This window comes from Vanacampus margaritifer, chromosome 20 (genome assembly GCF_051991255.1).
Source record: "Vanacampus margaritifer isolate UIUO_Vmar chromosome 20, RoL_Vmar_1.0, whole genome shotgun sequence".
NCBI classification, from domain to species: Eukaryota; Metazoa; Chordata; class Actinopteri; order Syngnathiformes; family Syngnathidae; genus Vanacampus; species Vanacampus margaritifer.
Genome location: NC_135451.1, coordinates 11,484,343 through 11,500,473, shown reverse-complemented (window position 1 = coordinate 11,500,473; position 16,131 = coordinate 11,484,343). Strand labels below are relative to the sequence as shown.

General features: G+C 35.1%; 4 protein-coding genes across 4 annotated transcripts; all 4 read right to left on the bottom strand.

The window, feature by feature from the left end:
- Window positions 1-1,085: 1,085 nt before the first annotated feature.
- On the bottom strand, window positions 1,086-2,797 carry LOC144040537 (uncharacterized). Its single transcript, XM_077554803.1, has 2 exons — window positions 2,336-2,797; window positions 1,086-1,639 (listed from the first exon to the last, which is right to left on the bottom strand). Exons 1-2 carry the CDS (start codon window positions 2,357-2,359, stop codon window positions 1,280-1,282), a joined length of 384 nt encoding a protein of 127 aa, XP_077410929.1. The 5' UTR covers window positions 2,360-2,797; the 3' UTR covers window positions 1,086-1,279.
- Window positions 2,798-6,440: 3,643 nt separating this feature from the next.
- LOC144040503 (uncharacterized) lies at window positions 6,441-8,953 on the bottom strand. Its single transcript, XM_077554735.1, has 3 exons — window positions 8,817-8,953; window positions 7,749-7,851; window positions 6,441-7,052 (listed from the first exon to the last, which is right to left on the bottom strand). The coding sequence occupies exons 2-3, from the start codon at window positions 7,770-7,772 to the stop codon at window positions 6,693-6,695; spliced, it is 384 nt and encodes a 127-aa protein (XP_077410861.1). The 5' UTR covers window positions 7,773-7,851; window positions 8,817-8,953; the 3' UTR covers window positions 6,441-6,692.
- A 678-nt stretch (window positions 8,954-9,631) lies between these two features.
- LOC144040497 (uncharacterized) lies at window positions 9,632-11,303 on the bottom strand. Its single transcript, XM_077554716.1, has 2 exons — window positions 10,842-11,303; window positions 9,632-10,146 (listed from the first exon to the last, which is right to left on the bottom strand). The coding sequence occupies exons 1-2, from the start codon at window positions 10,863-10,865 to the stop codon at window positions 9,787-9,789; spliced, it is 384 nt and encodes a 127-aa protein (XP_077410842.1). The 5' UTR covers window positions 10,866-11,303; the 3' UTR covers window positions 9,632-9,786.
- A 1,029-nt stretch (window positions 11,304-12,332) lies between these two features.
- Window positions 12,333-13,952, bottom strand: mos (v-mos Moloney murine sarcoma viral oncogene homolog). The gene has a single exon (XM_077554487.1). It carries the CDS (start codon window positions 13,728-13,730, stop codon window positions 12,717-12,719), a length of 1,014 nt encoding a protein of 337 aa, XP_077410613.1. The 5' UTR covers window positions 13,731-13,952; the 3' UTR covers window positions 12,333-12,716.
- Between the last annotated feature and the right edge of the window lie 2,179 nt (window positions 13,953-16,131).

The following is a 16,131-nucleotide window of genomic DNA, read 5'->3' as shown; positions in this document are numbered from 1 at the left end:
GTCGACAACAAGTGGCTAAATTAGTTTTTAAAGTAAAAATAATGACGCTATCACATAGGCAGAATATTATTTTCTTAGTGTTGAAAATGGCTCAATGAGTCAAGTAATGAAATAAATGGATTTTAAGTGCAAACCGTGAACAGGAGTTGGTCACCTGACTAAACGTAGCCTGTCAACTTCTCCCAAAACGTCACTTTTTTTCGCCTCCTTTTTCTTTTCAAAAACCCTAAACGATGTATGAATTTATAAATATCTGTGACTTACCATGTTGACGTGTGCTCGATTTTCTCGTGCTGTGCACAAGCGCAGAATCGCACTAAAAACTGTACGATATAATGTACACAAGATCAAAGGAGCAATGGACACGGCAGGTGGCGGGGCGTGGCCAAAGTGCTGATCGGGATTGTTGATGTGACGTCAACAGGTAACGGCCACGTTGTTTATGAATTAACCAAAACTCAATAAATGTTTAAAAATATATATGAATGAACCAAAACAGTATGCTCTATAAAGCACGTTTGTTTGTTTTGTACAGTAAGACTTCAGTTGTTTTATGAAGTAATGGAAGATCATATTTATGGAGGGTCCTCCTAATTACAGAAATTGAATGTTCCAAAATGGCCAAAATGAGAGCACTAAACAGACTGTGTGAAACGGTACTTTTTAAATGTTATTTATATTTATTTAAAAAATGTTTGTATAGTTGTTACGAAACACTTTGACTTTCAGTCTTAAGCATTCGCTGCAACCTGGCAAATTTCAACCAAACTAATGTGGCACAAACTTAAATCAGTAAGTCCTATCTCAGTTCACAACCACAAATGTGTTGCTTTATTAGCTCAACTTTTCATGTGTCATGAAACAAAAATATGTAAATATGTGGACAGCACTTACCTTTCTAGACACTAAACAAATAAAAGGTATATCATAAAGTAGACAACACTTGGCATCTCTTCCTATGCATCATTTTAATTTTGCTATCTAATGTGATTTTTTTTTTCCTGAAATGAAATCCACACAGCCTATAAAATTGTTTGATAAAAAATATTTTATTATTTACAAAGGTATCCCACAAACTAACAACAACAGGATATATCATAAAGTAGACAACACTTGGCTTTTTTTTTTTTTTTTTTTGCTATTTAATGTGCTTATTTTCAAGAAATTAAATGAAATTCGTGTAGTCTGTAAAATTGTTTGGGGAAAAAAAAATATTTACAAGTGAAAAATTGGACAATTATACAATGGGAAAATGGGAGAAAAGAAGACAAAAGGTTGATCAACTGAATGGCAATGTAACTTGTTGGTCACCTGTGAACAGGTAGATTGTGACGTTACAGAAGGACAAGTTCTTTTTCGGCTTCAACTTCTTTAGAAGCTTCTTCCGGTCTTTTTTCTCCCGGTTTTGCTCCTTTCGTTCTTTCTTTTCCTGCTTTTCTCTCTCCTTCTTTTCTCTCATCTCACGCACCTTTCTTTCTTTCCTCTCTTTCTCCATGCGCTCCTTTTGCTTCTTTATCTGCTGCTTTAGTTCTTTCTTTTGTTGGGCCACACACAGCCTTATATGTCGCCATGTCTTCTCTTCGGTGGCCTCTTGCAGGATCTCGTCTCCATCGCTCATTCCGCAGCTCTTGACTGACGTCTGTTAAGGTAAAAGAGAGACAACAGATGTCAGTTAATCAAACAATTCATCAGTCATCCATTTTCTATTTATTGTTGGGGTCACAGGCAAATTTTTTTTTACACAAGATACAAAACTTTTCTCCTCACGATGGGAAAAAAATAACCTAGACAAACCAACAGAAGAAAAAACAACTCTATTTTCTAGGGAAAATAATAATAAATAAATAAAAAACTGCCTCAGTTTACAGATCTGTGAAAACAACCTCACTAAATTAGTAACAGTAGTGGTCAATAACAAATTTTAATCAAAAATATAGCTCTCTTTTTTTTAACATCAGGTTTTTGAGACTTTTTGCTTGTTTGCTTGCTATGACATTTCAGAAAATAAAAAAAAAACAATCCAACTAAGGTTTAATCTGTTGACCAGAGTGTAATTTAAGGTAACAAGCATTTTATTGCAAAAGTGGGAACACCATTATTATGATTGAAAACGTATTTAGAGTATGCATTACTGTGAAAACTAAGCAGTTTATTTTTAACAAACAGCTAGTAAATGATCCATTACAAGATGCTTATTATATAAAAATAAAAAAAAGAAGAAGTTACAAGACGCATAGTGCATTCTCCACACTGATGTAATGCTGCACAAAAAATGATGCAAAAAAAGAAGACATTTTTAGTAGGCTATGCATGTTAGAAAATATTTTTAACTTACCACGCTGATAGTATCGTCCGCCATGGAGGATGGATGGATGTTGAATCGTTGATGAATTATCTCAACTGCTCAACTGCTCACTTCTCTCGTTTCTGCTCGCTCGCTAGCGGTCACAACAGGTGCAGAGTCAGAAATGTTTACGAGGTCCGTTAACTGTCCAATATATAGGATCAAACTTCAAAGAGCCTGAAAAGCTCTTTGATCGGGCGTGGCCAATGTGATGACGTCGAACGTGCGTCAATTGGACAGCTGGACAAAATCGCCGTGTTAGCCATCTTAGCTAGGTCGGCTAGTTGTTGACCAAAACCCGCTATTTACTTCAGTCTGCTCAACATTCGTCAAGAGAAAAAGACATCTGATTTTCTGACATTGTTTTCTGCGTCAAACCGAAATTTGGCAACAACCAAATGACCTTTCTCCACTAGAAGAATCAACTTATTTCCCCACTGTTTACGTCTGCAATCATGAGTTATCTCGTTGTTTAATGACGTCTAGTAAAATACGTTTAAGTGACTTCTCGCCACCTACTGGTGTTGAACGTGCATTGCTTATGCCTACAGGTTTTTTTTCTCCATATATGGTCATATCATTTAACATTAATCGCACTAACTGAGAAATATATTGCGGTATTTCATTTTTTTATTTGCTGTTTTTACTAACTCAAATTGATTGGTGTTAAAATAAATTAAATGTTTTTTGTAATTAAATGTACTGTAAAATGCATTCTTAAATAATTGGGAATAATAACAAAAAATAGCCATAGTTACTGATATTTTAGTTAATGTAGGTTCCTGTGGTTTAACTGACGTTTAATCAATAACGAAAATAGCCATAGTTACTGACCGATATTTTAGTTAATGTAGGTTTCTGTGGTTTAACTGACGTTTAATCAATAACGGATAAAAATCCCGGACGTGAATCTATTGTTGGTGTATTTTTTTTCAATCATCCACTAGATGCTGCTATTTTACAACAAATTAAACCAAACCTGCTTCTCATTTTTACGTGAGGAATAGCTGATAATTTTACATGTTGACATGCTGAGTAGTTTCATCTATGTTGAAGAATTCAAGGTGGATGCTGAAAAAATTCATCTGTGGCTGAGTTATTGAAAGTGAGCTGTTACAAGGTCTATTTTCCTTTTATGTTATTAGTCTGTAGGGTTTTGACACGATCAAATGCAATGATAAACTATCCATTCATTTTAAATGCTGTGTTCATTTTCAGCCAAATTTGCCAAGCTGAAGGGCAAAAGTCATAATAGTTGTCTAACCAATGAATCTTCTATGCCTTTTGGAGAGTCTCTTACACCCAGCTGAATTTTGGCCTGTTTTACTGTCACTTCTCCTCTCCTCTTCCAACACATGTATGCTAGCTTAATGCTAACATATACTTAGTTTAAATAATATTTTGCTGAGGAAATACTGTAAGAAAGCCTGCAGTCATTCAGTAAGAACTTGATGCAAAATAGTAAAAATTGTGAAACCATTTTAATTAAAGTTTACAAGTAAAATGTCACATCATAAACAAATTACACTCACAAAACATTTAAAGGTTAAGACATTGGGTTAAAATGTACATATGGTGACAACACATGATGGTGCTATGAGGTAGGAATAAAAAAAAAAAATGATTTCACAGTATTCAACAAAAAATGACAGGCAGCCATTTAAAATAATGACTCCTCCATAAATCGCCACGCTTCATGTTAGCAACAGTAGCTTCATTTTTAAAAGTGTGCGTGAAGGAAAAATAGGAGGAGCAACAACAGGTGGGAAATTTAATCTAAACAAGTCTACATGAAGACAGATGTTCACTTTTTGGGTGAAGCTTCAGCACACGTCCCTGAGAAGTCACAATTGTGCATGGAGATTCTCCAGTTGTGTAATCAGCTCTTGGGCGCTGAATCGACTCCGGGCATCTGCAGCCCAACATCTGCTTAGCAAAGTCTTGCAGAGCTTCCCATGCTCCGACTGGAACACGGCTTGATCCTCAACTTTTGGGCGAAGATATATGTTCTGTAGCACCTTAAGGAGCTTTAGAAGTATGTTAGCAGCTTGATCCGATAGAAAAATATATTGCAATATTGCAGTGTTTCTTCCATAAACATTCAAAACCTTCTGCTGGTACCACTGAGGATTTTGAAAGAGGTTTGGCTTGAAAGGCTGAGTGTATTTTTCACAAATGACTGTGGGAGCATCTGCTTTTATTGTTTTATGATAATTATTTTTTCCACTTTTTTTTTTTATTATTTTTTTTTAAAGTGTGCTTTTTTTTTCCTTTTTTTTTTCCACCATCAGCAATCATCTTTCATCCCTGCCACCTCCAAATGCTGTTTGGTAATGCCGTTTGCTAATGTCGCGGTTTGCACTTAAAATCCATTTATTTCATTACTTGACTCATTGAGCTATTTTCAACACTAAGAAAATAATATTCTGCCTATGTGATAGCGTCATTATTTTTACTTTAAAAACTAATTTAGCCACTTGTTGTCGACTGAAGATGACATCACCTGTACTGAAGAAATAGACCAATCATGGCTCAGTTTGTTGACCACACCCAGAAAACAGGGGAGCCGTGATTGGTCGTTACCTAATCCTTCAGAACAGGTGATGTCATCTTCAGTCGACAACAATTTAATTTTTAAAAATGTATTAATTGTACATGTAACATTAAAAATAATGAAATTATTAAATTAATTCTGGACAAAATATTAACTTTTTAAAAACTTTTGTTGGAAATGGCTCAATGAGTCAAGTGTCCCTCTGTAGTAAATAAAATAATTCCAATAAACAATTTTGCAGCCTGTATTCATTGATGCTTATCTATTGAAAATCAAATATTACTAACATAAAAAATGCCTATGCACATTTCGTCCTTGTTTTATTAAATTGGTTATCTCATGTATTGCAATAACTAAAATAATGAAAAGTTAATGTCTGAACTATTTAATTCAATGAAATATTGACCAGTAGGAAGACAAAAATAAAAGATAATTTATTGATGACATGTCAGTTAAGCCACAGCAACAAATAAATAAAATGAAACCCTGAAACAATTAACATATGTGGCAGTTATTAGTGGTAAATCGTCCCCAATTCTTAATAGAACAATAAACAAATGTAAAAGTTTAGAAATCTTTCTATTACCAGTACCTGTCAACAATGTGGATGGGCGGACGGACATGATGCAATTTAACTCTGATGTATCTAAAAATATTATAATTTCATCAAAAATAGCTGCCACTGCTTTGTGTAAAGGACAGATTAGGTAAAACATCATCAATTCAAGATTTATTTAAATTACATGTGCCTCAGTTTAACATTTTTCATCAAAGATCATAATGGTATGATCTATTGTATATTTTTAGTGCAGCCAGGTTATGAACTTCAATTCGGAATAAAAAATTTTAAAAACTAATTGGAAGCTGGGTACTGATATGCAGCAATTGTCATACATGTACAAAAAAAGCAACATTAAGAAAAAAGAAATAAGATTCAGTACAGTAAGACCTAGAAGTAATGGAAGATCATATTTATGATCTAATTACAGAAATTGAATGTTCCAAAATGAGAGCACTAAACAGACTGTGTGAAACGGTACTTTTTCAATTTTTAAGTTCGTTAAGTGAAGTATTAACACCCATATCAGTTTGGGGGGTTGCTGTCATGATTATGTAATTATGTGTAAATATTGTTGTAAAAGTTCCCCCCCCCTTTTTTTTTTTTTTTAACTTTTGCACTACTCATTTATCTATCTATATCTACTGTATATATAGTTGTTACGAAACACTTTGACTTTCAGTCTTAAGCTTTCGCTGCAACCTGACAAATTTCAACTAAACTAATGTGGCACAAACTTAAAGTCAGTAAGACCTATCTCAGTTCACAACCACAAATGTGTTGCTTTATTAGCTCAACTTTTCATGTGTCATGAAACAAAAATATGTAAATATGTGGACAGCACTTACCTTTCTAGACACTAAATAAATAAAAGGTATATCATAAAGTAGACAACACTTGGCATCTCTTCCTAAGCATCATTTTAATTTTGCTATCTAATGTGATTTTTTTTTCCTGAAATGAAATCCACACAGCCTATAAAATTGTTTGATAAAAAATATTTTATTATTTACAAAGGTATCCCACAAACTAACAACAACAGGATATATCATAAAGTAGACAACGCTTGGCTTTTTTTTTTTTTTTTTTTTTTGCTATTTAATGTGCTTATTTTCAAGAAATTAAATGAAATTCATGTAGTCTGTAAAATTGTTTGGGGGAAAAAAAATATTTACAAGTGAAAAATTGGACAATTATACAATGGGAAAATGGGAGAAAAGAAGACAAAAGGTTCATCAACTGAATGGCAATGTAACTTGTTGGTCACCTGTGAACAGGTAGATTGTGACGTTACAGAAGGACAAGTTCTTTTTCGGCTTCAACTTCTTTAGAAGCTTCTTCCGGTCTTTTTTCTCCCGGTTTTGCTCCTTTCGTTCTTTCTTTTCCTGCTTTTCTCTCTCCTTCTTTTCTCTCATCTCACGCACCTTTCTTTCTTTCCTCTCTTTCTCCATGCGCTCCTTTTGCTTCTTTATCTGCTGCTTTAGTTCTTTCTTTTGTTGGGCCACACACAGCCTTATATGTCGCCATGTCTTCTCTTCGGTGGCCTCTTGCAGGATCTCGTCTCCATCGCTCATTCCGCAGCTCTTGACTGACGTCTGTTAAGGTAAAAGAGAGACAACAGATGTCAGTTAATCAAACAATTCATCAGTCATCCATTTTCTATTTATTGTTGGGGTCACAGGCGATTTTTTTTTTACACAAGATACAAAACTTTTCTCCTCACGATGGGAAAAAAATAACCTAGACAAACCAACAGAAGAAAAAACAACTCTATTTTCTAGGGAAAATAATAATAAATAAATAAAAAACTGCCTCAGTTTACAGATCTGTGAAAACAACCTCACTAAATTAGTAACAGTAGTGGTCAATAACAAATTTTAATCAAAAATATAGCTCTCTTTTTTTTAACATCAGGTTTTTGAGACTTTTTGCTTGTTTGCTTGCTATGACATTTCAGAAAATAAAAAAAAAACAATCCAACTAAGGTTTAATCTGTTGACCAGAGTGTAATTTAAGGTAACAAGCATCTTATTGCAAAAGTGGGAACACCATTATTATGATTGAAAACGTATTTAGAGTATGCATTACTGTGAAAACTAAGCAGTTTATTTTTAACAAACAGCTAGTAAATGATCCATTACAAGATGCTTATTATATAAAAATAAAAAAAAGAAGAAGTTACAAGACGCATAGTGCATTCTCCACACTGATGTAATGCTGCACAAAAAATGATGCAAAAAAAGAAGACATTTTTAGTAGGCTATGCATGTTAGAAAATATTTTTAACTTACCACGCTGATAGTATCGTCCGCCATGGAGGATGGATGGATGTTGAATCGTTGATGAATTATCTCAACTGCTCAACTGCTCACTTCTCTCGTTTCTGCTCGCTCGCTAGCGGTCACAACAGGTGCAGAGTCAGAAATGTTTACGAGGTCCGTTAACTGTCCAATATATAGGATCAAACTTCAAAGAGCCTGAAAAGCTCTTTGATCGGGCGTGGCCAATGTGATGACGTCAAACGTGCGTCAATTGGACAGCTGGACAAAATCGCCGTGTTAGCCATCTTAGCTAGGTCGGCTAGCTGTTGACCAAAACCCGCTATTTACTTCAGTCTGCTCAACATTCGTCAAGAGAAAAAGACATCTGATTTTCTGACATTGTTTTCTGCGTCAAACCGAAATTTGGCAACAACCAAATGACCTTTCTCCACTAGAACAATCAACTTATTTCCCCACTGTTTACGTCTGCAATCATGGGTTATCTCGTTGTTTAATGACGTCTAGTAAAATACGTTTAAGTGACTTCTCGCCACCTACTGGTGTGGAATGTGCATTGCTTATGCCTACAGTTTTTTTTTCTCCATATATGGTCATATCATTTAACATTTATAGCACTAACTGAGAAATATATTGCGGTATTTCATTTTTTTATTTGCTGTTTTTACTAACTCAAATTGATTGGTCTTAAAATAAATTAAATGTTTTTTGTAATTAAATGTACTGTAAAATGCATTCTTAAATAATTGGGAATAATAATAAAAAATAGCCATAGTTACTAACTGATATTTTAGTTAATGTAGGTTCCTGTGGTTTAACTGACGTTTAATCAATAACGGATAAAAATCCCGGACGTGAATCTATTGTTGGTGTATTTTTTTCTATCATCCTCTAGATGCTGCTATTTTACAACAAATGAAACCAAACGTGCTTCTCATTTTTACGTGAGGAATAGCTGATAATTTTACATGTTGACATGCTGAGTAGTTTCATCGATGTTGAAGAATTCAAGGTGGATGCTGAAAATAAATTTATAAAAACCCTAAACGATGTATGAATTTATAAATATCTGTGACTTACCATGTTGACGTGTGCTCGATTTTCTCGTGCTGAGCACAAGTGCAGAATCGCACTAAAAACTGTACGATATAATGTACACAAGATCAAAGGAGCAATGGACACGGCAGGTGGCGGGGCGTGGCCAAATTGCTGATCGGGATTGTTGATGTGACGTCAACAGGTAACGGCCACGTTGTTTATGAATTAACCAAAACTCAATAAATGTTTAAAAAAAATATGAATGAACCAAAACAGTATGCTCTATAAAGCACGTTTGTTTGTTTTGTACAGTAAGACCTCAGTTGTTTATGAAGTAATGGAAGATCATATTTATGGAGGGTCCTCCTAATTACAGAAATTGAATGTTCCAAAATGGCCAAAATGAGAGCACTAAACAGACTGTGTGAAACGGTGCTTTTTAAATTTTATTTATATTTATTTAAAAAAAAATTGTATAGTTGTTACGAAACACTTTGACTTTCAGTCTTAAGCGTTAAATCAGTAAGTCCTATCTCAGTTCACAACCACAAATGTGTTGCTTTATTAGCTCAACTTTTCATGTGTCATGAAACAAAAATATGTAAATATGTGGACAGCACTTACCTTTCTAGACACTAAATAAATAAAAGGTATATCATAAAGTAGACAACACTTGGCATCTCTTCCTATGCATCATTTTAATTTTGCTATCTAATGTGATTTTTTTTTTCCTGAAATGAAATCCACACAGCCTATAAAATTGTTTGATAAAAAATATTTTATTATTTACAAAGGTATCCCACAAACTAACAACAACAGGATATATCATAAAGTAGACAACACTTGGCTTTTTTTATTTTTTATTTTTTTGCTATTTAATGTGCTTATTTTCAAGAAATTAAATGAAATTCATGTAGTCTGTAAAATTGTTTGGGGAAAAAAAAATATTTACAAGTGAAAAATTGGACAATTATACAATGGGAAAATGGGAGAAAAGAAGACAAAAGGTTGATCAACTGAATGGCAATGTAACTTGTTGGTCACCTGTGAACAGGTAGATGGTGACGTTACAGAAGGACAAGTTCTTTTTCGGCTTCAACTTCTTTAGAAGCTTCTTCCGGTCTTTTTTCTCCCGGTTTTGCTCCTTTCGTTCTTTCTTTTCCTGCTTTTCTCTCTCCTTCTTTTCTCTCATCTCACGCACCTTTCTTTCTTTCCTCTCTTTCTCCATGCGCTCCTTTTGCTTCTTTATCTGCTGCTTTAGTTCTTTCTTTTGTTGGGCCACACACAGCCTTATATGTCGCCATGTCTTCTCTTCGGTGGCCTCTTGCAGGATCTCGTCTCCATCGCTCATTCCGCAGCTCTTGACTGACGTCTGTTAAGGTAAAAGAGAGACAACAGATGTCAGTTAATCAAACAATTCATCAGTCATCCATTTTCTATTTATTGTTGGGGTCACAGGTGAATTTTTTTTTACACAAGATACAAAACTTTTCTCCTCACGATGGGAAAAAATAACCTAGACAAACCAACAGAAGAAAAAACAACTCTATTCTCTAGGGAAAATAATAATACATAAATAAAAAACTGCCTCAGTTTACAGATCTGTGAAAACAACCTCACTAAATTAGTAACAGTAGTGGTCAATAACAAATTTTAATCAAAAATATAGCTCTCTTTTTTTTAACATCAGGTTTTTGAGACTTTTTGCTTGTTTGCTTGCTATGACATTTCAGAAAATAAAAAAAAAACAATCCAACTAAGGTTTAATCTGTTGACCAGAGTGTAATTTAAGGTAACAAGCATCTTATTGCAAAAGTGGGAACACCATTATTATGATTGAAAACGTATTTAGAGTATGCATTACTGTGAAAACTAAGCAGTTTATTTTTAACAAACAGCTAGTAAATGATCCATTACAAGATGCTTATTATATAAAAATAAAAAAAAGAAGAAGTTACAAGACGCATAGTGCATTCTCCACACTGATGTAATGCTGCACAAAAAATGATGCAAAAAAAGAAGACATTTTTAGTAGGCTATGCATGTTAGAAAATATTTTTAACTTACCACGCTGATAGTATCGTCCGCCATGGAGGATGGATGGATGTTGAATCGTTGATGAATTATCTCAACTGCTCAACTGCTCACTTCTCTCGTTTCTGCTCGCTCGCTAGAGGTCACAACAGGTGCAGAGTCAGAAATGTTTACGAGGTCCGTTAACTGTCCAATATATAGGATCAAACTTCAAAGAGCCTGAAAAGCTCTTTGATCGGGCGTGGCCAATGTGATGACGTCGAACGTGCGTCAATTGGACATCTGGACAAAATCGCCGTGTTAGCCATCTTAGCTAGGTCGGCTAGCTGTTGACCAAAACCCGCTATTTACTTCAGTCTGCTCAACATTCGTCAAGAGAAAAAGACATCTGATTTTCTGACATTGTTTTCTGCGTTAAACCGAAATTTGGCAACAACCAAATGACCTTTCTCCACTAGAAGAATCAACTTATTTCCCCACTGTTTACGTCTGCAATCATGAGTTATCTCGTTGTTTAATGACGTCTAGTAAAATACGTTTAAGTGACTTCTCGCCACCTACTGGTGTGGAACGTGCATTGCTTATGCCTACAGTTTTTTTTTCTCCATATATGGTCATAATCATATCATTTAACATTAATAGCACTAACTGAGAAATATATTGCGGTATTTCAATTTTTTATTTGCTGTTTTTACTAACTCAAATTGATTGGTGTTAAAACAAATTAAATGTTTTTTGTAATTAAATGTACTGTAAAATGCATTCTTAAATAATTGGGAATAATAAAAAATAGCCATAGTTACTAACTGATATTTTAGTTAATGTAGGTTCCTGTGGTTTAACTGACGTTTAATCAATAACGAAAATAGCCATAGTTACTGAACGATATTTTAGTTAATGTAGGTTTCTGTGGTTTAACTGACGTTTAATCAATAACGGATAAAAATCCCGGATGGGAATCAATTATTGTTGTTGTTATGACGTGAATCTATTGTTGGTGTATTTTTTCAATCGTCCACTAGATGCTGCTATTTTACAACAAATGAAACCAAACGTGCTTCTCATTTTTACGTGAGGAATAGCTGATCATTTTACATGTTGACATGCTGAGTAGTTTCATCGATGTTGAAGAATTCAAGGTGGATGCTGAAAAAAATCATCTGTGGCTGAGTTATTGAAAGTGAGCTGTTACAAGGTCTATTTTCCTTTTATGTTATTAGTCTGTAGGGTTTTGACACGATCAAATGCAATGATAAACTATCCATTCATTTTAAATGCTGTGTTCTTTTTCAGCCAAATTTGCCAAGCTGAAGGGCAAAAGTCATAATAGTTGTCTGACCAATGAATCTTCTATGCCTTTCGGAGACCCAGCTGAATTTTGGCCCGTTGTACTGCCACTTCTCCTCTCCTCTTCCAACACATGTATGCTAGCTTAATGCTAACATATACTTAATTTAAATAATATTTTGCTGAGGAAAAACTGTAAGAAGGCCTGCAGTCACTCAGGAAGAGCTTGATGCAAAATAGTAAAAATCGTGAAACCATTTTAATTAAAGTATACAAGTAAAATGTCACATCATAAACAAATTACACTCACAAAACATTTAAAGGTTAAGACATTGGGTTAAAATGTACATATGGTGACAACACATGATGGTGCTATGAGGTAGGAATGAAAAAAAAAATGATTTCACAGTATTGAACAAAAAATGACAGGCAGTCATTTAAAATAATGACTCCTCCATAAATCGCCACGCTTCATGTTTGCAACAGTAGCTTCATTTTTAAAAGCGTGCGTGAAGGAAAAATAGGAGGAGCAACAACAGGTGGGAAATTTAATCTAAACAAGTCTACATGAAGACAGATGTTCAATTTTTGGGTGAAGCTTCAGCTCACGTCCCTGAGAAGTCACAATTGTGTATGGAGATTCTCCAGCTGTGTAATCAGCTCTTGGGCGCTGAATCGACTCCGGGCATCTGCAGCCCAACATCTGCTTAGCAAAGTCTTGCAGAGCTTCCCATGCTCCGACTGGAACACGGCTTGATCCTCAACTTTTGGGCGAAGATTTTGAGCAACCACCGCGTAAAGGACATACTGCCTGTCCCCCATGTAGGGTTGCTCTCTGGTCATCAGCTGCCACATGGTGATCCCAAAGGAGAATATATCCGATTTAGCAGTGATACCTTCACCCTTGAGCAATTCCGGTGCCGTGTGCGTGTACGTGCCACCCGTGTTACTCAATGGAAACACATCCGAAGCTTGACGTTTATCCAGTTGAACAGAACAGCCGAAGTCTGCGATTTTGCACACGCCCTCACTGGACACTAAAACGTTGGCTGGTTTGATGTCCAGGTGAACAATCATATGGGAGTGAAGGAACTGCAAACCACGCGAGATATCCAAAGAGTGTCCAAGCCATCTGTCCGGCTCCAGTGCATCCTCCACACAGCTGTAAATAACCTGCTGGAGGTTCCTGCTTCCGACGTATTCCATCATAATGGTTCCGATGCTGCTTTCGTCTCCGAAGTCCGCCGGCATGCAAGTCGTGGCCGCGATTACGCGCACGACGTTCCGATGACGAAGGTGCGCCGCGTTCAGCTCGGCCCAAAAACTCTGGCGAGAGGCCAGTTTGTTTTTCGTGCACTTCTTGACCTTTTTCAATGCGACGATCTCCCCGAGGTATTTCGCCTTGTAGACAGAGCCGAAGCCACCGGAACCGATCGGCTGCACGCAGTGTAGCTCCTTCCAGTAGATGACAGAGGACCACAGACGGCTGGTAACTTTACCCTGGAGTCGCTGGGCTGGGACCTGTAAGGTGGAGCCGAACGAGGGTTTGGATAAAGGGCTGCTACAAGTCCCGATGTTCACGGAGGGGAAAATGTCTTTGAAAAGCACACGGGTTGGAGGGACTGGAGAAGGCATGGTGTCTAAATGAAGACGTACCACAGCTCGGACCGGATGCCTCTTTTCCAAAAAATGGCTTCTATCAACCGCCTTGGTGTCGCATTCTGACACCTTCTTTACACGAAGATGTCATTTAAAAACTTGCCTTCAAAGTATTTATCAGAACTTGTATGCATGCCATTTTACGAAATGCAACCCACTAATGGATATCGTGTTGTTTTTACTAGATAATGGCGCGTGTTTGTGACGTAATTTATAGGTGACGGTCCGCAGAGGCAAAGAGTTCCTTCTTTTGGTATTTTTTTTCTATTTGTATTGATGAATAGTGAAATTTTACTCTTTACACATTTTCGTTGTAAAATATCTATTGATATAAATAAAGTTTATAAAAGAAAAAAAAATCGGGTCTATGAGCATACATGTATAGAGCTGTCTGTTCATGGACATAGAGTACACCTTGGTGTTGAATTGTACGTCAACGTCACCGCCATATTGCGTGTGGCAAAGTAACGCGATTTGAACATGCTTGATTCCAATCATTTGTTGCTAGGAAATGTAGGAAGAGTTTTACACTCAAAACCGGATTTTATAGCATTAAGACAAAACTGTTGCGATTTAACTGTGGCCATTACAACATTATTTTGCAAATATAATTAGCTGACTTTGTGGCTATCAAGTGCCGTATCTTATCGGCATAATACTCTCAAAACAGTCTTTTTGGATTAAGTAATTGTCTAAAACTATATAAAAACATTCAACTAAAAAAAAATAATAATAAAGAAAAAAAAATCTAATTTCAATACTTTTGGAGGGGGGTGTACTGACAAAGGAAAACACACAACATAAAATGTTCTTACGTTTATTGAACTTTCAATACATCGCATGAAAACACTGGAGTTGACAATGTCATCCCCATTTTAATAGCAGCAAGGCATGTAAATAAAAATCAGGTTATTATGCAAAACAATAAATAATCTGCCTCTTTGGATTATGTCAGTGTTTTAAAAAACAAAACTTCTATTTTACAAAAACTACAAACATTTCTAAATATATTTTGATATATACACACATACAATAGTATATACATATCCACACAAATATGCAAATATAGGTGTATTCATTTATATGCATATATGTGTGTATATGCATACTGAATATATGTGTATATTTACACATATGTACATATTTACACATGCAAATATATACTTGTGTATACATACTGTAGATATACAGTACACATATATGCACATACCTGCATACATATAAATGTGTATATACATACACATACATATACTGTATGTGCATACATATACAGTACTGTATCAATATACTGTACATCGTGTATACATATGTATATAAATACATTGCCTATATGTATAAAAATATAACAGTAGTTTGTAAAATAGATTTTTAGTTAAATATTGAGAATTACCATCATTCAGTCAATCAATTCCATCACTGTAATGGGATGGCATTGTTATAATGCAACACATAAAAATACTAACATGGCTGGAATGCATTCATTGAATAGATTTTATCTCATTTTGAATGTTGTCACATATATATCACCTAAAAAAAAAAAAACTTCACTTTTTCGTTAACTCTCCCAATGATAAGGCTTCCCAAATGTATATATATATATATATATAAAGAAAAGTAACACAGGTGGGTCAAAAATGGGTTGTTTGCGTGATACAGTTCGTAAAAACAACGACTCCTCGTCACAGTACAGTAAAACTATATGAAGATATATCGTACAACCAGTCGTGCACGTGCCAGCTGCTCTGCTAAAATGAATACTTTGAAAACAAAACAATACATTCTAAAACTATAAAAGAGTTCTGTAGCACCTTAAGGAGCTTTAGAAGTATGTTAGCAGCTTGATCCGATAGAAAAATATATTGCAATATTGCAGTGTTTCTTCCATAAACATTCAAAAACTTCTGCTGGTACCACTGAGGATTTTTAAAGAGGTTTGGCTTGAAAGGCTGAGTGTATTTTTTCACAAATGACTGTGGGAGCATCTGCTTTTATTGTTTTATGATAATTATTTTTTCCACTTTTTTTTTTTATTATTTTTTTTTAAAGTGTGCTTTTTTTTTCCTTTTTTTTTTTCCACCATCAGCAATCATCTTTCATCCCTGCCACCTCCAAATGCTGTTTGGTAATCTTCTCCTATAGCAGCTTTTAGCAGAAAAATACTATACACAACTTTTGTCACACTGAGATCCAAACATGGCAGAAAAATAAATCTATTAAAGGCTTAATTTTCTACCCCTCAATACACACACGCACGCACGCACATTCACACACACATAACATGTGCAAGTAAAGCAAAAATGATACTTTGAAAAAAAAAACACAACACTGTCAAAATGTACCTGTAAAAGTAAAACATCTTATGTTCTATTTACATGTT